General features: G+C 57.4%; 1 protein-coding gene across 35 annotated transcripts in view; it reads left to right on the top strand.

Moving 5' to 3' along the window:
- The window catches only part of KIF1A (kinesin family member 1A), a 40,858-nt gene that overhangs the window by 7,578 nt on the left and 13,346 nt on the right, over positions 1 to 19,934 (top strand). For 10 of the 35 annotated variants that reach the window (XM_050307745.1, XM_050307737.1, XM_050307734.1 and 7 more), the window contains exons 3-33: positions 2,058 to 2,134; positions 2,234 to 2,413; positions 2,868 to 2,933; positions 3,088 to 3,266; positions 3,625 to 3,736; positions 4,099 to 4,176; positions 4,491 to 4,556; positions 4,833 to 4,850; positions 5,180 to 5,255; positions 5,367 to 5,445; positions 5,723 to 5,865; positions 6,269 to 6,295; positions 7,599 to 7,807; positions 8,347 to 8,426; positions 8,745 to 8,820; positions 10,834 to 10,913; positions 11,185 to 11,291; positions 11,909 to 11,992; positions 12,115 to 12,295; positions 12,377 to 12,449; positions 12,700 to 12,793; positions 12,917 to 13,065; positions 13,215 to 13,393; positions 13,481 to 13,618; positions 14,458 to 14,712; positions 17,915 to 18,033; positions 18,113 to 18,198; positions 18,501 to 18,639; positions 18,801 to 18,969; positions 19,302 to 19,392; positions 19,744 to 19,862. In XM_050307745.1, coding sequence (XP_050163702.1) covers positions 2,058 to 2,134; positions 2,234 to 2,413; positions 2,868 to 2,933; positions 3,088 to 3,266; positions 3,625 to 3,736; positions 4,099 to 4,176; positions 4,491 to 4,556; positions 4,833 to 4,850; positions 5,180 to 5,255; positions 5,367 to 5,445; positions 5,723 to 5,865; positions 6,269 to 6,295; positions 7,599 to 7,807; positions 8,347 to 8,426; positions 8,745 to 8,820; positions 10,834 to 10,913; positions 11,185 to 11,291; positions 11,909 to 11,992; positions 12,115 to 12,295; positions 12,377 to 12,449; positions 12,700 to 12,793; positions 12,917 to 13,065; positions 13,215 to 13,393; positions 13,481 to 13,618; positions 14,458 to 14,712; positions 17,915 to 18,033; positions 18,113 to 18,198; positions 18,501 to 18,639; positions 18,801 to 18,969; positions 19,302 to 19,392; positions 19,744 to 19,862 — 3,529 coding nt within the window. The remainder of the gene's footprint in view (positions 1 to 2,057; positions 2,135 to 2,233; positions 2,414 to 2,867; positions 2,934 to 3,087; positions 3,267 to 3,624; positions 3,737 to 4,098; positions 4,177 to 4,490; positions 4,557 to 4,832; positions 4,851 to 5,179; positions 5,256 to 5,366; positions 5,446 to 5,722; positions 5,866 to 6,268; positions 6,296 to 7,598; positions 7,808 to 8,346; positions 8,427 to 8,744; positions 8,821 to 10,833; positions 10,914 to 11,184; positions 11,292 to 11,908; positions 11,993 to 12,114; positions 12,296 to 12,376; positions 12,450 to 12,699; positions 12,794 to 12,916; positions 13,066 to 13,214; positions 13,394 to 13,480; positions 13,619 to 14,457; positions 14,713 to 17,914; positions 18,034 to 18,112; positions 18,199 to 18,500; positions 18,640 to 18,800; positions 18,970 to 19,301; positions 19,393 to 19,743; positions 19,863 to 19,934) is intronic. The other 25 variants (XM_050307747.1, XM_050307756.1, XM_050307755.1 and 22 more) reach the window with 10 other exon arrangements.

Raw genomic sequence — 19,934 nt, 5'->3', positions numbered from 1 at the left:
AGGGTAAGGCAAGAGACATCTCCAGAAGTTTTCTTCCTTCCTGCCCCCATGTCTATATGCCTGTATTCACCCCCACACCCCTCCTTGCCTTTTTAATCCCATTTGCCCAGAGCACGAGTCTTTTGCAAAAGCCCTGGATGCCTGGAGAGGAAAAATTCCACCAGCAGCATCCATCTGCCTGCAGGCAAATAAATGGGAATGACAGGGGCAGGGGGAGAGCCTTTCAGCTCAGGGTTGCTCTCAGAGTTCTCCCTTCTCCCTGTGTCCATCCCAGTCTCTGGTTTCCTTGCTGGTGGTGCCAGCTGGACAGTTGCAGCTGGGCTGGCTGGAGCCACTTGGTGCCATCCTCAGCTGCTCCTCTGCCCCGTGCCCAGCATGGGATGCAGAACAGCCACCTTGTTCCCATCCTGCCCACTCCAGGACTCATTTCTGCCCCTGTTCACTGTGGTGAGGGTCACCCCTGCAGGGCAGAGACAGACCCGAGCCGAGCGCAGGTGACTGGGCGGCATGGCAGAGCTGCCAGGTTGAACTCCAGGAGCCATCAGAGATGCTCTATCCCTCTTCTTACGTAGCCTTCACACCCACTTCTCTTCACAACAAGCACAACAGCCAGGCGTTGGCAGGGATCAGGGGTGGGCAGCCACAGTGGCTGCCCACAAAGACCTGCTCTTCCAGGGACCTCCACATCCCCATTTACAGCTACAGGATTGCCAGTAGTCATTTCCCAGCCCTTTCTCCTGGTCGTTAGTTTGCCTGGGATGCAGCAGGCATCCAGAGCACCTGAGTCAGGCTGCCTGCAGTGGGTAGGCAGGCAGGGAGCCTCTGGCTGCCCCCCTTTGGTGCCAGAGTTGGGCTTTTGTCCACAGTGAGTAGCATCCGAGCAGCACTGGGCTGTGGTTTCATGGTTGGGGCTGGATCCTGACCCCACTTCCCACCCTATCCTGCCTGTCCTGCTGCTGTTGTGTGCAGGGCTGGGCTTATCTCAGGCCAGAAGTGGCGGACCCTTCCCGAGGGAGTATCCATTGTGGTAGTGGAGGAGGAATTTGGAGCAGAAAGCATTCATATCCCTAACACCGTGCACCTGGGTATCTGACACCACAGTATCGGGCTGCACCGTGCCTGAGGCTGCTCAGGAAGGTTTCAGGTGGAATCTAGAGTGGGTGTGAGCCCTGGCTGAATGGTGGCTTCAGGACAGGGCAGGGCAGTTTGGGAGCTCTGCTGGCCTTGTGGCTTACGGGCTCCTCGTCCTCAGTGGTGGCAGGGAGCAGCTGGGGGCTGTGGGCGTGGGAACTGTGGGAACTGTGCTGTGCAGGCCTGCAAGGTCACCTCAATGTCACCTAACATGGCTGGTGGCTGGATCTCGTGATTACCCACTGGTTTGGGTTTCTTCTGACGCATCTGTTGTTTCAGAAAAAAACCACTGAAAATGCTCTACAGGAGAAAAAAAAAGCATCGAGCAAGGAAGAGCAGTGATGCAGGCTCCAATTTCCATGGCAACGTCCTTTTCATCAGGGGATGAGAAAAGCAGGCTCTTGTTTCTGTTGGTGGTGTGACACGAGGCATTAATCACCCTGCTGGGGCTGGGGACCTGGAGAAGCGGGAACTGGGGGGGCCCTAGGGGAGCCCCAATGGGGTTGCAGCTGCTCCCACCCAGTGCAGTGCCAGCGTGGGGGCTTTGGGCATGGCCCCCCAGCTGTGGGGTAAGGAAGGCTGTGTGACCCTTCTGTGCTGGTGCTGGGCTCCCATGGGCAGGTGCCACAACAACAAGGAACCTGAGGGAAGGAGCCATATTCCCCTCACCATGTCCAGCAGGATATCTGGGCAAGGCTCTGCCTTGTTCCCTTGGGCTCTGCTGGCCATGGCATCCACCTCCACTGCTTTCATTGTTGGGGTCTGGGGGCTCTAGACCCATCTGCAGAGCTGGAAGGGTCCCAGTCCACTTTTCAGGACTGTTTTGGACTGAACCCCATCACCCCCAACCCCTCGTGCAGGGGGTGTGGAAGGCAGGGGTACCACGGGTGGCTGGAGGCCTCATGTTCCCATCTGTTTGTCCCTAGCTATCCTGAACCCGAAGCAGCCTAAAGAGACTCCAAAAAGCTTCAGCTTTGACTATTCCTACTGGTCCCACACTACGGTAAGCATTGGGAGGCCTGAGCCCACCTGGAGCACTGGACTGGAGAGAGGTAGGAGGGCCTCCCTGCCAAATTTCTTCATATACCCCTATTCTCTGCAGCCTGCAGACATCAACTATGCATCCCAGAAGCAAGTGTACCGGGACATTGGTGAGGAGATGCTGCAACATGCCTTTGAAGGCTACAATGTGTGCATCTTTGCCTACGGTCAGACGGGAGCTGGAAAATCCTACACCATGATGGGGAAGCAGGAGAAGGACCAGCAAGGCATCATCCCACAGGTGTGCCTGGGGAAAGCTCCCTGCCCCCCTGGTCCCAGAGGCATGCCCAAAGGAAAAGCAGAGCTGAGAGGGAAGAGGGAGCAGGGTGGGGTCAGGTTTTGCCAAGGCCTAATACAGCACTGCCATGACAGTAAGCTGGCATGGCTCTACAGGAGAATGGGGGGCCAAGGAGGGTCATCCGGACTCTCCTGAGACTGGATGGACTACAGTCTGGCCACACAAGGCCAGTGTTCCAAGTGCTGAGTTGTTTACTGAGAGCTGCCACGTGCTGGCCCCAGCAGGGCCTCTGGGGATGCTGATCAGCATGGGGGGCTCTGCCAGCACCCCGGGAGCCATCCCACTACCCTTTGGCTCTGTTTTTTTGGGGTGAGAAGGTAGAAATCCCTGTGGCCTGGGCACCCCAGGCAGAAGCATCCTGCTGGCAGGGGACTGAGCCTGGCTCTTCTCTCCACAGCTGTGCGAGGACCTCTTCTCCCGCATCAATGACACGACGAATGACAACATGTCCTACTCTGTGGAGGTAGGAACCCCACTGCCTGTATAGTCCACTCCCAGCCTCCCACCATCTCTGGAAGCCATGGCGGTGTGCAGACCCCTCTTTGGGGGTGCCCCTGGGTGTGGGGTGGGCAGGCAGGACTTCATTCTGCTAGCCCTGCCCGTGCCTTCTGCTCTAGGTGAGCTACATGGAGATTTACTGTGAGCGTGTGAGGGACCTCCTGAACCCCAAGAACAAGGGGAACCTGCGGGTGAGGGAGCATCCCCTTATGGGCCCATATGTTGAAGACCTTTCCAAGCTGGCCGTGACCTCCTACAATGACATCCAGGACCTCATGGACTCTGGAAACAAGGCCCGGTGAGTTGGGGAAGGAGGAGATGGACAGGATTTGGAGGGCTTGCAGGCACTTCTAGAAGGTCCTGCTTCACTTCCTTGCTTTGCCAGTCCATCTGCTCTGGAGATGGCAGCCCCCTTCTCTCTGAGCATTGGGTACCCTCCTCTTCCTTTCACCTTAGCTCCTTCCTGCTCTCAAAATGCACTGTAGCCATCAGGAGAAACCCTAGACTTGTGCATATCCCCTCCCAGAGTCCTCTCTTGTCCTCCAGACTTGCCTTCCCATCATGTACCCTGTCCTGGCATGAGCCCTGACCCCATCAACAGCCATTTTAGTGTCCCCCACAGGGTGTCACACCTCCCTGTGCTCCTGTCCCTGCAGCACAGTGGCTGCTACCAACATGAACGAGACCAGCAGCCGCTCCCACGCCGTGTTCAACATCATCTTCACGCAGAAGCGACATGACGCTGAGACAGACATCACCACTGAGAAGGTGAGAGCAGAGCCTGGAGAACTTGGGGGAACCCAGGAAGGGCTTTGTGTGCTGTCACCAGCACTTGGAATGAGGTGGTGTGGCCTGATGCAGGATTGGAACAGGAGGGAGATAAGTCCCAGCTGCATACTGGGCCCATGGTCCCTTGTGGTACCAGCTCCTGGACAGCATATTTGTCAGCTGATGCCCTCCAGGCCTACCTGCAAGGATATTAGCCATGCTCCTTGACAAATCTTGCAGGGATGACCCTGCAGAGCCCACCACTGCCCTCAGAGCAGTGTTACCCTGTGAAAGGTCTTGGCTTCGTGCCAGGCAAGGTTTGCTGTGCCTGCAGGGCTGACAAGCCTCCTTTCTGCCTGCAGGTCAGCAAAATCAGCTTGGTGGACCTGGCTGGGAGCGAGCGAGCCGACTCCACAGGCGCCAAGGGCACGAGGCTAAAGGTGAGAGCTGATGTGAGGTCCGCTTCTGCCGGTGGGGACACCACGTCCTGCCCCCTTGTCCCCAGCTGAGGCATCTCCTTTCCTCGCCCACTGATTCCTCGCCCACTGCGCTGTTAAAATCCTTGATAGGGTTGTGTTTGAAAGCTGCCTAATGCCAGTATCACCATGGTCCCTGAGTCCAAGCTGGGAGGTGCTGGTATCCAGTAAGACCAGCGGCTCTTTGCCCACCTGGTACCGGGAATTCCCCATTCTTTTGGGCTTTAATGCGGCTCTGAGATGGGGCCTGAGCATCTGGCTTTTCCTCTCCTCCCCAGGAAGGAGCAAACATCAACAAGTCCTTGACCACTCTGGGGAAAGTCATCTCTGCCCTGGCTGAAATGGTAGGTAGCCAGAGCACAGAGAAGTAGCAGCACTGGAGGGGAATGGGCTTGGCGCAGCAGGGATAGGCTTAGCTCCAAGGGATGGAGCATCCCACCTCTGAGGGATGGGCAGATACCTACCAAGATGTCCCTGGGGCTGGAAGAAGCTGGGCTGGTGAGGCTGCCATCTCCACTGGGACCTGTGCCTGCTGCTCTCTACTTGAGGGGTGGGGGAGCTGTGGTGGGCACCGAGAAGGGAAGCCCCTCCCTTAAACAATCTCTTCACTTCTTTTGCAGGATTCGGGGCCAAACAAGGTAGGTACCCTGGCACAGTTGGATATAAGTGGTTTGCAGGGTGGTTTGGGGATGAGACACCTGGACACAAACCATGCTTCTCCTAGGGGCTGGCAGAGCCTTCAACATCCTCCTCACCCTGTGGCTTTCAGTACCCAGTCTTAAACATCCCCCCCACTAGCCCAGGGCATTTCACAGGCAGGACCTGTGGACTTGAGCAAAGATGCCCAAGGTTGCAGTGGCCAGGCAGAGCCATCATCCTCCAAGTCCCCATAGCTGGGAACCAGCTGCCTCCTCTTTGAAGAGAGCAGGCAGCCTGACAGCCCTTCCCTTTGCTCTCCATCCCCCAGAACAAAAAGAAGAAAAAGACGGATTTCATCCCTTACCGGGACTCGGTGCTGACCTGGCTGCTGCGGGAGAACCTGGGTGAGGACAGGTGGAGGGTACAGTCTGGTGGTGGGCATGGATGCTGAGCAGAGTGTGACAGCTGGCACAGGGACCAGCATCTTCCTGATGTGGATGTATCTCTCTGGGCAGGGGGCAACTCCAGGACTGCCATGGTTGCTGCTCTCAGTCCTGCTGACATCAACTATGATGAGACCCTCAGCACCCTCAGGTAGGAAGAAGTGTCCTTGTTCCCACTACACTGAGCAAGAGCAGGGAAGTCTCTGAGGCCCAGGCACCGCCACATGCTCTCCTCACCTTTGTGGCCCCCTGCCTGGGGGTGTGCTATGGGGGGAACCTGCAATGCCAGACAAAATGCAGGCGATTGTTCCAGCACTGGGATCCTCCAAAGAATCATTTGCTGGAGGGGCTCTGTGGCATGCCTACTTGGCAAGCAGCTGGAGTTTTGCTCCTCTCCTTGCCACTGCTCAAGAACCTGCCTTCCCCAGGTATGCTGACCGCGCCAAGCAGATCCGTTGCAACGCTGTCATCAATGAGGATCCCAACAACAAGCTCATCCGGGAGCTGAAGGATGAGGTGGCCCGTCTGCGTGACCTTCTCTATGCCCAGGGTCTTGGGGACATCATTGACAGTAGGTACCACGGGTGCTCTCTGCCAGTGGCTCCCGGCAGCGATGGACTGAGGTCCCCCCAGCCTGCAGGGCCAGTGTCCCCACAGCTGCCCTGCGTCCTGCTCCATCCTGCCGCGGTGGCATCATGCTGCCTCTGGGGAGCCCCTGCGCGTGTGTTTGCAGCCCCCAATCCCCTCCTCTTGCAGGAGGAGCTGCTTTTCACCCAGCAAACCTCTCCTTCTTCCCCTCCACCTACCATCTTCAGCATTCAGCACCCAGCAGAGGTGCCAGGAAGGTGTTCCTGGGGCTGCATGCACCCGTGGGTTCTCCTCCCTGTGCTGTCAGATATCCAACTGAGATGAACCCCCTCTTGTTCTGTTCTTTCTGTCTTACCCCTGCTCCCTGCCGTCTCTTTCTCTCTTAGCCCATCCTGCTGCAGGAGGATCCAAATGTGTGTATTCCCCATCACTGGTACTCTCTGTTGCTTCACGGCTTTTGGGAGGCATAGGCTGTGCCCAGGGGCACTCGTGCAGCATGGGGAGGGGCTCCTGCAGCCAACCCCTGCTGGTGGAGTGGCTCGTGCCCACAGGCTGGCCATCCCCAGGGAGCTGGCAGAAGGGATAGTGGCAGAGTCGTGGTTAGCACCTGGGCTTGGGATAGTGCTTGAGGGACCAGTGTCCTCCGACTCAGCCATGCCAAGGGCCCAATCCCCATGGGGACCCCTTCCTCCATGCTGTCATGATGTTTCCTCTGATTACTGCTGCTGCTGCTTCCGCTGGTGCTGTGTCTCACTGGGACTGGAGCCTGGCACGGCACTTGGGTGGGATGGCATGGTGCTCTCCTGATGAAGGGGTGGGTAGTGATGGTTAGAAGGATTTTGTCCATGGATGAGCACTATGGCCCCATCCCACCACGGGTCAGGCAGTGCAGTCAGGCTATGGCAAGCCTGCTGAGGAGACAAGGGCCTGGCTGTCCCCTCCTGGCTCAGCATCCCTGGATGTGGGCTGATGGAGGTGGGTGACTAATGCTGCACCTGCTAAGCTCCTGCCCATCTCTGGCACAGTGTGCTGAGACCCTGCGGCTTCCTCAGAGCTGGAGGAGCACCTCCAATAGCTGGGTCCTAAGCTGCTGCAGGTGATTCTTGGGGTGCTGGCTGGCAAGCACCGCTGCCTGTAGCCCTGGCTTCACTCTCTGGCTGCCTGGCCAAGGTGCTGCTCTAGCAGGCCAAGGGCTTCCTGTGAGCAGATCCTGCCACTTCTTCTGCCCTGTCCACCAGACCCCTTAGTAGGATGGAGTGCCACCAACTCTCATCCCCTTCCCTTCTCATTCTCTGTCCCTGGATCCAGCTAATCAAGGGCATCTGAGCAGAGAAAACCACCCAGGCTGTATCAGATGGGGAGGATGACAGGGGCAGTGGCACATGCTCGGGGAGGACATCTGATGTCAGACCTGATTGCTGCAGGATTTGGTGTTGCAAAAAAGCATCCCTGGGAGCCTGGGTAGGCTGCTTCCAGCAGCTGCTTCACGAAACAGCCCCATGCCCTGAGGGGAGAGAGCATGTGCCCTTGCCCTGGTGCTGTCTGTGCTGCTGTGCTATTGCCTGTGCCTTTTCCTTGCAATTCCTGGCTTTCTTCTTGGCACACCGGCCACTCTTTTTTTTTTTTTTTTCCAACAGCTTTTCTTGTCTCTGTCTTTCTCTTTCTCTCTCCTCCTTTCCGTGTGTCTTTCCCTGGCCCATCCCTCCCCGCCCATAGATGTGTCCGACTTTGAGAACAATAATGATGCTAGAGGGACAGAGCTGAATCACCGCCATGACAATCTCTCCACAGTGACCAATGCCATTGCTGGGATCAGCCCCTCTTCCTCCCTGTCCGCCTTATCCAGCCGCGCTGCCTCCGTTGCCAGCCTCCACGAGCGCATCATGTTTGCTCCGGGCAGTGAAGAGGCAATTGAAAGACTCAAGGTAAGAGGCCAGTGCCCTGCAGGACAAAGGGCTCAGCTCGATGCGCTGTGGCTTGCAGAAGGGGCTCAGTATTTTCTGGAAGCTCATGATGGGTGTTGCTCCTGAGAAGCAATGCTCGTATGTCCTCTTGCAGAGCAGACAGACCCAGGGTTTGCCCAAACTGCCAGGCAGGAGGGGGTTTGGTATCGTAGGTAAACCTGGTGCTGCTGTCCTTCCTGCAGGGTGATGGCTACCTTTGCCCTGTGGGACAGGTGCTCCCAGCTTAGAATGGGCACTCCTGGCTCAGAACGAGTGCTCCTGGCTCAGCATGGTGCAGGAGCAGGCTGGCAGGAAGAGGATGGAGAAGCTGGTCTTTGTGCCTCGCTCTTTGAAGACGGGGCTAATGGAAAGATGTGGGTGAAATGCTGCTACACCTTGTACAAGCCAGCCTGAAACTGGGACCAGTGTCCCACTGCAGCATACTGGGCAGAACCGGGCAGAGTGGGCAGGTGTGCTGCCCATGGGATACACTAACCCTGGGCTCAACCCACATTTGCCAGGAAACAGAGAAGATCATTGCAGAGCTGAATGAGACGTGGGAGGAGAAGCTGCGGAGGACAGAAGCAATCCGGATGGAGAGGTGGGTGGGTTGGGGTGGTATGGGACAGGGTGGGATGGGATGGGATGCCATTCCCTCTGCACTTTGCTCCAGCAGTTCAGTTCCTGGGGCAGCCAGGCAGTTTGAATGTCCAGCCATACCCTCGGCTGTCACCGGGGCACCCCAGTGCCCACCTCAATAGCCTGCACAGAGGTGGGCTGCTCTGAGAAACCCACCAGAATTACGAAGAGAGCTGAAGCAAGCCCTCTGTCTGTGATCCATGGGGTCAGATTCCATTCTAGTGCCGGCTCCAGGTGTGCGTGGGGCTTTGACAGTCTCTTCTTTCTCTTGCTCCTTCAGGGAAGCATTGCTGGCCGAAATGGGGGTGGCCATGAGGGAGGATGGAGGCACCTTGGGTGTTTTCTCTCCTAAAAAGGTAGGATCATCCTATTCCCTTCTTCCTGGGGACTGGTTTGTACCCCCACAGCTCCCTTCTGACCCGTGCCATCAAAGCTGGCTAGCTCCACATATTTCACTAGCTGTTTCTTGGCTCTGAAACCTGTGGGGGAAATCCCAGCATTGAGCCTGCTGGGTACAAACATGGGTAGAAATATGTGGCTAAATGTCCAGCCTCCATTGCTGGGGTGCTGTCCCCTTTCATGGAGGCATTTGCTTATGATTGCTGTGCTGAACTTCAGTGTCAGCTTGTGAAAATCTGGACTTTGGGATATTTAAAATTGCTGCCCCTGAAACCAGTAAGTCCTCACTAAGAAATGTGGGTGGGAAAATATTCCATCTCTTTATTGCTTGTAGCATTTGGCTTGGCCAAACCTCTTGTGTGTCCTGAGCTGAGGTGGTGATAAGGACTTCAGGACCTTCCCCTTACATACCCCAACTTGACTTATAGGATAAAATTGTACACTTTTGTCTTTGTTTCTTGTCCCAGCCACTGCAAGTTAGGACCCCTGACCTTTGGGTAGGAAGCGTAGGGGTTTATTCCCCGAAGCAGGTTAGTCTTGGAGGTGGGGCATTGCTGTGGTGGTGTTGGTGCCTCCTTGCTCTTCAGCTGTCTGGTGGGTGGAAACTCTTCTGAATTCTCCAGTGGCTGGCAAGCAAAGTTGGTGTTGATAGTGTGCAAACCCCATTTTGTTATGGGCATTGCAGGACAGAACTGTGCTGTTCCGCTTTGTGCCATGGCTGGGCTGGTCATGGCTCCAGGAGCTCAGCAGGACACCAGCTTTGCAAATCTGGACAAAAACTGCCAGTGAAGGAGTCTCAGCCCCCAGACCAAGTGTCTGTCCAGAGGGGCCAGACATTAAATGTTACAGTCAACTTCTGACAGCCACCATGGAGAAGAGCCCACCTTTCCCTTGACCTCCAGCTCTGCTGCTCTGTTTGGAGTGAGTCTCTGCTGTCAGCCAGAGCTCGTGGCACCATGATGAGAGGAACCCTCTGCATGCAGGGTCTCAGCAGGCTGAAGTGGTGTTCCTTACAGTTACTATTCTTCTGTCTGGGAAACTCAGAACTTCACTCACTCCTACTCCTGGGACTTTCCCTGTTCCCTGAAGGGGCAATCCCAGCAGCTATGCTGGCTGCAGGCAGAGAGGTCTGTGGCTGGGGGAGAAATTTCCCACTTGTCAAGAACAAAGTGTTTTGTGACCCAGGGGAAGAAAGGGATGGGAGGGAACTGTTTGGAAGAAGACCAGGGAGTGAAATTCAGACTTCAGATTGGCTTCAGGTTCTCCACTGCTTTTGGTTGAACCTCTGGGACCTGCTCTTTCAGGTGCTTCCTCTGTCCTTGTACTATCAGTGGAGGAAAATGGGCAATCCTTTATTGATCTGACAGAGGGCAGGGTTAGATGGATACTCCCTGTGAAAGTGGTGAGCCCTGGCACAGGTTGCCCAGAGAAGCTGTGGCTGCCCCATCCCTGGAAGTGTCCAAGGCCAGGTTGGATGTTGCTTGGAGCAACCTGGTCTAGTGGAAGGTGTCTCTGCCCATGGTAGGGGGATGGAATGAGACGAGCTTTAAGGTCCCTTCCAACCCAAACCATTTTATGGTTCTATAATATGCAGCACAGGTAAGAAGGGTCCTGCCCCAGGATCCTCTGAGCTGTATCAGGGACTCTGCACAGGAATTGTTTGGCTCCATGGGGTGTTTGGAACATGAATTTTCAAAGGTGACAAGGGGAAGCACGCCCAGGGCTCATCCCTGGGAGGAGAAAAGCAAGGAGGCATGTGGAAGCAGGGCATCTTCATCCCAGCTGCTCGGTTCTCTGCAGTCCCCTGGAAAAGTACCTCTCTGGCATGTTATTCTGGAGCTACAAGAGGGCAGGAGAGCCTGTGCAGTGGCAGTCTGCAGTGCTACCGAGCTCCCATCTCCCTCTGGAGCATCCCTCAGTGCCTGGGTAGACAGAGTGCACTGGGATGACTCCTTGTTCATCTCTCCCAGACACCACACTTGGTCAACCTAAATGAGGATCCGCTCATGTCCGAGTGTCTTCTCTACTACATCAAGGATGGGATAACAAGGTGAGGCCAGGTTCTGTGGAGCGGTGGGAGCCTTGTCCATATCTCAGTGCCTGACTTCCCCAGTTGATCAGCAGAGTGACAGCTATCCCCAGGCACTGTTCCCAGGGCATCCCGAAAGTGCCATGGCCACATGTATTTGCCTGGGGATCTCGTTTGGGATGTTGGTCTTGCTGTGCACCAAGGGTTGCTCTTGTCAGCCCCAAGGATGGGTTGGAGGGAAGACTCAGGAGGGGCTGCTTTGAGGAAGGATTGAGCTGGGTTACCCCCACAGGGTTGGCCGAGAAGATGCTGAGAAGAGGCAGGACATCGTTCTCAGCGGGCACTTCATTAAAGAAGAGCACTGCCTGTTCCGCAGTGACACCAAAACAAGTGGTGAAGGTATTGTTTGTCTGGAGGGGCCCCACTGCCCAGGGGACCCTCCCCTCTGCATGTCCCTAGCACTTGCCCCCAGCCAGGGGTCCTGCTCTCCTCAAACTAGTGGGGATTTCCTGCATGGATGTGGCATCTCCATGCTTCCAGAGTGAGCTACAACCCTCATGGATGGGACAAGAGCTTGTGCAAGGCATGTGGGAGCAAGGCAAGGCAGGGAGATCAGGGAGATCCTGGCTGAGCAGTCTGTAGATGACTCCCCTGCCCAAGACATGGAGCAGAGTCCACCTTCCAAAATGGCAGGAACCTGGGGATGAAGAGGCTGTGGGAGATGAGCCTGGGGAGGACGGAGTTGCCTTTTGGAGGCTCTGGCCACCTCTCACATTTAGTTTCCAGCTGCCAGTAGTCCTTGGGACTGCTCTGATTAACATCAGGTTGTCTGAGTCCCATTGGCTGCCTCAGGTGCGGGTGCTGCTGATGGGAACTGTAAGTGTTCCCCCATGCTTGGGGTGCTGCCTGGGGTGGCTCTCATTTTCCAAGGCTGCCAGAGCAGCAGAGCAGGAGATGCAGAATTTATCCTTCTGTTTCCACTTTACCTCCCTCTCCCCTTTCCACCACCTCCTCAGTGATAGTGACCCTGGAGCCCTGCGAAGGTGCTGACACCTATGTGAATGGCAAAAAGGTGACAGAGCCCAGCATCCTGCGCTCAGGTGGGTCCCTGGGGCCGGCACGCTGGTGCTGCTCCAACCCACCTCCCTCCCTCTACGGGGGGCCATGCACTTGTTCCACATTAAACCCACGCTGTTCTCCCACAACTCACGCATCCCTGCAGGAAACCGCATCATCATGGGGAAGAGTCATGTCTTCCGATTCAACCACCCCGAGCAGGCTCGGCAGGAGCGGGAGCGGACCCCCTGTGCTGAGACCCCCGCAGAGCCCGTGGACTGGGCGTTTGCCCAGAGAGAGCTGCTGGAGAAGCAGGGCATCGACATGAAACAGGAGATGGAGCAGCGGTGAGAACACGGGCTGGGGTGCTAGGGAGTTGGATGTCCACCTCCAGGTTGGTCATCTTCTCCTTTCCCTTTTCCACCTAGGCTCCAGGAGCTGGAGGACCAGTACCGGAGGGAGCGGGAAGAGGCAAACTACCTTTTGGAGCAGCAGAGGCTGGTAGGTGGCCAGGACCTGGCTCCTTCTCAGACTGCCCAGGCATGACTGAAGTCCTGGCAGATGTTTGCATGGGGTGGCTCTGTGTGTTCTAAATACAAGGGCAAACCTGTCGTTCCTGGAGTTGTCCTCACAAACACAGATACAGAGGAGGGAGGAGGCTGGGATCCTGCGAGGGGGAGTAGTGTGATGTGGCAGCATGGAGTAAGGTCACATCAGTGGGTTGCATCACCCTTCCTCCTGCTTCTTCCAGGACTATGAGAGCAAACTGGAGGCCTTACAGAAGCAGATGGACTCTAGGTATTACCCTGAGGCAAACGAGGAAGAGGAAGAACCTGAGGATGAGGGTGAGGGCTGAGTGATACCACAAGATTTTGATGCTCTCTGTGGGAGCATGAAGAGTGGACTGTGGGTGCCCTGGGCACCGATGTCCTGGCAGTGGGGTGACTGTTGCTCTTGTGTCCCCACAGTGCAGTGGACAGAGCGGGAGTTCGAGCTGGCCCTTTGGGCCTTTAGGAAGTGGAAGTGGTACCAGTTCACCTCCCTCCGTGACCTGCTCTGGGGCAATGCCATCTTCCTCAAGGAAGCCAATGCCATCAGTGTGGAACTGAAAAAGAAGGTGGGTGGCAGGGCTCTTCTCTGGCTTGCTGCAGCACCCACAGCAGAGGCCAAGAGAATGGGCAGCTGGGAAGTGCTGAAGAGGGGGTCGCCAGAGGCACCACCCTCTGCCCTCCCAGGTGATTCACTATTCCTTCTGCCTCTCTCCAGGTCCAGTTCCAGTTTGTGCTCCTCACAGACACACTGTACTCACCTCTCCCTCCTGACCTGCTGCCTCCTGACGCTGCCAAGGACCGGGAGAAGCGGCCGTTCCCCCGGACCATTGTGGCCGTAGAGGTGCAGGACCAGAAGAATGGGGCAACACACTACTGGACCCTGGAGAAGCTGAGGTGGGCAAGTGATGGCTGTGCCAGGAGGCCTTGGGTGCCTGCAGCCCTATGTCTGATCATTGCCATCTCTGTCCCCTCTCCCTGCAGGCAGCGCCTGGACCTGATGCGTGAGATGTATGACCGAGCAGCAGAAGTGCCTTCCAGCGTCATCGAGGACTGTGACAACGTGGTGACTGGTGGAGATCCTTTCTACGACCGCTTCCCCTGGTTCAGGCTGGTCGGCAGGTGAGCGCTTTGGCTCCTTTGAATTGTGGCTGGGACCCACAGGTGGTCCTGTAGGAGGACGTGGTGCCAGCGCTGCCCACCACGTGCAGGGCATCCATCCCCCCGTGGCACCCCCGTGCCCACCTTACCTGCGATCGCTGTCCTCCACATTGGCTGCTGGGACCCCAAGGGACCCAAGAGCTGCTGGCAACGCTTCTGCTGCCTGCCCTGACCCAGTGCTGGGAGCCATGGGCTCTGGGCTTGGTGGGCTGCAGGGGTCGTGGCTGTCCAGCAGGCTGAGAGCCCGTGCCAGCTGCGACCTCCACCCCAGTGGGCACACGTCCTTGCGCACACACTGGTGTCTGAGCATCTGTCTGTACAGTATGTGCCACGTGTCTCCTTGTGCTTCCCGCACGGCGGTTGGAAGGGTCCAATGCCAGCAATGAAGATGGGCCACCCCAGAAAAAGGGTCTGCCCCGGCGGGCAGGGGGATCAGGGGGCTAAGCTGCATGGCCTGGAGGCATCCCCCCGTGCTGCAGCACAGGGAGAGATTCCCTCCAGCAGGAGGGGTGGTGGCGAGCCTTGTGCCACCCACTCCACCCCTGCATTTCCTGCAAAGCCAGCAAGGGGAGTCCCCAACATTCACACCAGTTCCTTGGGTTGTTTTTTTCTCCAGCCGTTGGTGGCTTTAGAGATGCATCAGATGGGCAGGTCTTTGTTCCCAATGTCCCTTGATTTAAGTAGACAAAAAACCCGCCCCAAAACCCAACCAAAAAAAAAAAAAAAAAGCAAAATTCCTGTTCTTTCTGTTTGGAACAGCTGGTGTTAACCTGTCTTCTATCTTGTTGTACTAACCTTAGTTCAGATATCTCTGGCTGCAACAGCTCTCCTCTTTTCAACACATGCATGAGCGAGCGCATGGCTGATCTCACCCCCTCCCCTACCTTCTCGAACCCCGACTCCGACATCACCGAGCCTGCTGACGAGCAGCACCAGGGGCAGGAGGAGGAGGAGGAGGAGGAGGACCTGGAGGAAGACATCTTTCCGGAGTGCCCGCTGTGTGATGGCCGGGATCCGTTTTACGACCGCTTCCCCCTGTTCAGTTTAGTAGGAAGGTTGGTGAGGTTTTAGGAGAGCATGCCGGGAAGGACCTAGCTCTTTCGCATGAGGGAACTGCTTTTGGACACGACTCCCACCTCCAGGGCATCCTAGAGGTGAAGGGGGTGGCAGGCTGGGATTGCCACCAAGCCCGGACGCCTGGTCGGTGGTGAGATGCCCGCTGAGGTAGGGCTGTGAGGAGCACAGCAGTGGCAAGGAATGGCAAGATGAGGTGGATGGCACCTGCCTTTAGGCAGGTCCCTCTTTGGGGACACCTTGAGAAGGGAAGCTCTGCTGCATGTCCATCACTGAAGGAGCTGGGAAGTCTCGATCCTGGGTGTTTCTGTCCCAGGGGGGGCCACCTCCTGCCCAGCTCAGGGTGGCCCAGTGGTGCCACTTGCTGGGAACATGCAGGGACTTAAAAACCCTGTGTGCCTCTGGCTCTGGCTTGGCCATCCCAGCTGTGTTGGTCAGCATGAGTCCCCCAGATGCGGAGGCTTGGATGTCCCTAGGTGGTTGAGAGGATGAAGCTGAGGGGGGTGAGCAGAGAGCCGGGTGCAGGAGGGAGTGCCAGAAGTGGCCTTTGCTCTTGCCGCTTTTACCCAGTGCTTAGCTTGGGTTTGGCACAGGGGATGTCCAGGGAGGTCGTGGGCACCTGGGTGCAGGCTCCAACTCTTCTTTGGCTCCGGCCAAGGACAAGAGCTTTGATTTCTCATACCTGTTGGCTGGGAGTCCCTACTGGGCTCCAGCAGTCTTGGCCCTGAGAAGCCCACCAGCTGCCCCAAAGCTGGCTGTGCCGCCAAACTTGGAGCCATCTGCCCATCCCCAGAATGGGATGTGGTGCTGCCAGCTCTCTCTGGGGTTTTCCCAAGGGAGTGTGTGCCAGGAGCTAGTCCCAGAGCCTTTCCCCCAGGCTGGGGCTCCCTGAATGGGCTGATCTGGGGCTCCTTTTCCTTGGTGTGCCAGAGCCAGGCCATGTGGTGGGGAGGAGGGGCCAGAGCAGGCAGAGAGGGCGGAGGTGGGGTAAGAGTCCTGCAGCCTCAGACCGAAAGAGCTGGGTTCTTCCCGTTTTCTTTTCTTTTTTCCTTTTTTCCTTATTAAAAAAAAAAAAAAAATCAAAACAATCTCGAAACTGTCAAGGGCACCTCAAAAAACCAAACAAGGCCCTGTGGCAGCGGCCCCACTCCGTGCCGGGGGCATGTTCCCCAGAGCTCAGCGCCTTCCAACTTCTTTTGAGTCTGCCCTGGGTTTGGCTCCCCCTGCAGCAGCTCTGCTGGCCACATTTCTTGTGAAGTGTGCTTGGATTGGTTTATGATTGGATACTTTGTCCTTGATTTTTTCCCTTTCTTTCTTTTTTTTTTTCTTCTATTTTTTTTCATTTTGGTTATTTTAAGGGGATTTTTATTCTTTTTTTAGCTGCTGGCTCTCTCTCTTCAAAGCTTTAGCGAAAATTGGGGTTATTTCACTTTTGTCTTCCTTTGGAAAGGCTTTTCTTTGGTCTGAGCATGCCATCTTTGCACCTCACCAATCTTGTGGTTAGTGTCCCTGCCCTCCTTCCTCTAGTGAAACACTTGTCCCCCTCCTCCCTGCCTGCCCCACTTCCCTCCCACTTTTCCCTGCCCTCTCCACCCCTCGGCTTTCACACCAGCTGCCCTGTGATTTCGGGTGGGCGGCTGCACCCAGATCCCTGTGCTTCTGAGAGCTTCCCTGGGCATGTGGTCCCGCCAGGAAGCCCTGGCATGGTCCAGCCACTTGTCCCTGGTAGCATCTGAGAAGAGATGCGGTGAGACGGGCCCATCAGGAGACGTTCATTTGGCTTCACCTGCTTGAGACCTCGGAGACACTTTGCATGGAAAAAGCCTCGAGCAGCAGTTGGAGGTCAATGGGAGTCATCAGAACAGGGGGAACCTCTGGACTTTGGGGATCGGGGTGCAAACGTAGGGCTGCAAGAGCCCCTGGGCACTCTGGGGTACCGTTGAAATGTCTGAGAAGACTCCTGTGAGGTTGGGATGCCCTGAGCAGCACTGCCAGCCGCCTGGAGTTGCAACCTCCATGAAAGCCTCCTGAAGCAGAGGTGTCCTGACCAGCCCCAGCACCATCCCACCCCACAACACCCGATGACACTGCGTGTCAAGATGCTGGTGGGTGCCCCAGGGAGAGGTGCTGGACACCCCACACTCCGTCTTGCTGGGAGCGGTGCTGGCTAGTTTGCACCTCTCGGCAGGGAGCTCGGCGCCAAAGGTGACTTGTCACTGTCAAGGGTATGGAATGCCACCATGGCCAGAGCCAGAGGACCGTCGGACTGCTGGCAGTGAGGTGGAGGGAGGCAGCAAGAGGACCCAAAACACTTGAGAAACAGGGAGCTGTGGCCTGGCAGGAGGTGCTGGCACAGACATGTTGCAGCCATCATGTTTGGACCTCTCCATGGCAGCACTTGGTGACCTGTATGCCACAGAGTTCAGCAGGGAGGCTCAGACCTGCCAGGCATGCCATCCATCCCTGGGACATGCTGACAGGTGGCCTGGGACCCCGAAGCCATGTGTGAGAAGGGATGGGGAGGGGGGACACAGGCCACCCATGCTGCCAAGTCACGCCATGCGGCCTTCCTTCCACTGGTCCTGCGACACTGTGGACAGAGCCAGGGCCAGGAACCCCCAGCAGGTTCATCTCTGAAGACTTCTGGCCTCTGTCCAGAACCTCCTCCTCTCACCTCCTTTGCTCCTGCCAGCCTCCATCTCCCTTCTCACCCACCCTTCCCCCGCCTTGCCCCGTCCTCCCCACAGTGACTCCGCAGCCACGCCCTAGTTGTGTCACAGCACCTCCTGCCCAAGTCCTCCAGCTCTCCACCACAGAGAAGGTCCTCTTGCCCTCCAGCTTCATGGTGGCACCAGTGCAGCCCCCTCCAGTCCTGCCTGCCACGGAGGTGACAGCTGGAGAGGTCCGCAAACCTAGTGTGTTCTGTGGTGCTGCCTGCGGCGTGTGCCGCCCTCCTGCCCACCCTCCCGCCTGCGACACGCTGCCCGCCCGCTGCCCCCCACCCCCTCGCCTGGCCCTGGCTGCCTTCTCTTTAGTTTTGCTTTGCAGCAGCGCGGTCGTGCCCTGAGCGGTGACCTGGGATCCCGGCCGCTGCCGGCCACGCCAGCCATGCCTGGGGACCTGCGGGTGGGAGCAGTGACCATTCTCCCCCCTTGTTCTGTGCTCCCCCCCCTTCTCTGGCAGGGCCTTCGTCTACCTGAGCAACCTCCTCTACCCTGTGCCCCTCGTCCATCGCGTGGCCATCGTCAGCGAGAAGGGTGAGGTGAAGGGCTTCCTGCGTGTGGCTGTCCAGGCCATCTCAGGTAGGAGAGAACGCTCCCAAAATGTGCCCCTTGCATCCCCTGCACCCCCTGTGCTGGCTCACTCCCATCTCTCCACCAGCTGATGAAGAAGCCCCTGACTATGGCTCTGGTGTGCGGCAATCGGGGACAGCCAAGATCTCCTTTGATGACCAGCACTTTGAGAAGGTACGGCGGGGCCAGCTCTCAGTGGGTGTCCAGGGACCCCAGACCTCTGCCTGCCACCACGATGCTCCCCACAGGCAACCCCAGGCTTCTAGAGGGGCAGGCATCGTGGGAAAGGGACCACCAGGCAGACCCCAAACCTTGGGCACCCACCCATGCACCCCACTCTCGCCCGTGTCCCAGAGGGGCTGCCGCGGGGTGGGAGGGGAGAGCTGGCGGTGCCCTGGTGCTTGGGGCGCTGGCAATGGTGCAAGCGGGACCACTCTGGGGACCACCAGCATCCCTGAGCACCACTTCTGGCACAGTTCCAGTCGGAGTCGTGCCCTTCCGTGGGGATGTCTCGCTCGGGGACCTCTCAGGAGGAGCTGCGCATTGTTGAAGGCCAGGGGCAGGTCAGCGACTTGGGTCCCTCTGCCGATGAGGTCAACAACAACACCTGCGCAGGTGAGGAGGTGTGACAGGCAGGCTGGGAGCAGTCCCCTGCCCCAGAACCCAGCCTCTCGCACCCACCCCAGCATCAACAGCCTACTGCCCCAGTGTGGGGCTGCTGGTAGACACCAAAGGGGTGATCCCCTGCCTTGCTAAGGGCCTCCCCATCCCTGCAGTGACCCCAGAGGACCTTCTCCTGGACAGCCCTGAGAAACCTGTGCCAGATGGCCCACTGGAGGTGGCTCTGGACCACCTGAAGCTGGGCAGCATCTTCACTTTCCGTGTGACAGTCCTGCAAGCCTCCAGCATCTCTGCAGAATATGCAGACATCTTCTGCCAGTTCAAGTGAGCCCCAAGTGCCCCACAGCCCTGCATTGCCCACCATGCCCCAGCCATCACCTGGGAGCTGGTGGTGAATGTTAGGAAGCCCTACTCCCTCACCTGTGAGCCCTCTGTGGATGGGAAGGCAAAACCAAGGGCCGTGGAATGTGCCAGTGCCCTTGTTCAGTTGCTGGCAAAAGGCAGGGAGAGACTTTGGGGAGTGCTGCACCAGCCAAGGGTGCAGGTGGCAGCCCCAGGGGGAGCAGGCTCTTGTCCTGGTTCCTGCCTTCACTCCCCTCCCTGCTCTGCCACATCACCATCCCACAGCCCCCAAGCCACCTTCCTTCCCTCCACAGCTTCATCCATCGTCACGATGAGGCCTTTTCGACAGAACCCTTGAAGAACACGGGACGAGGACCACCACTGGGCTTCTATCACGTCCAAAATGTGCGTAGCTCTCCCCTTCCACCCCTTTGCCCCTGTGGCTGTTGGGGTCTTTGCAGGGCCATTGGCTGGATCTTCTCCCCAGGGCAGCAGGTTCCTGCTGGCTTTCCCAGCCCTTCACAGCCACTCACCTAAGCCAGCCTTAGATGGTGGATGTGCAAGGGAGGGACCAAAAACCTCTGCTGTCCTCCCTAAAAGGCTGGGATTTCACAGCAGTGGTCTTGGTGGGGAGAGCATCCCTGAATGGGTGAGGAATGAAGGGAACTGATAGGTTTGAACCTCCCAAGGGTGCTGTTACTGGCTCTATCCCCTTTCCCAGCTAAACTGTGCCGGCGGTGGCTCTTTCTCTTCTAGATTGCTGTGGAGGTGACCAAATCCTTCATCGAATACATCAAGAGCCAGCCAATTGTGTTCGAGGTGTTTGGCCACTACCAGCAGCACCCCTTCCCACCTCTCTGCAAGGACGTCCTGAGGTGGGCACAGCCCCAACCCCTGGCTGCTCCAGGTGCAGCAGGCTGCCTGGGGACCCAAAAAAGGGTGGCCCC

The sequence above is a fragment of the Myiozetetes cayanensis genome, unplaced genomic scaffold, assembly GCF_022539395.1.
Source record: "Myiozetetes cayanensis isolate MyiCay16 unplaced genomic scaffold, myiCay2020 scf13, whole genome shotgun sequence".
Taxonomy (NCBI): domain Eukaryota; kingdom Metazoa; phylum Chordata; class Aves; order Passeriformes; family Tyrannidae; genus Myiozetetes; species Myiozetetes cayanensis.
The sequence above is the reverse complement of the archived record's forward strand: the minus strand, read 5'-3'. Positions and strand labels throughout refer to the sequence as shown.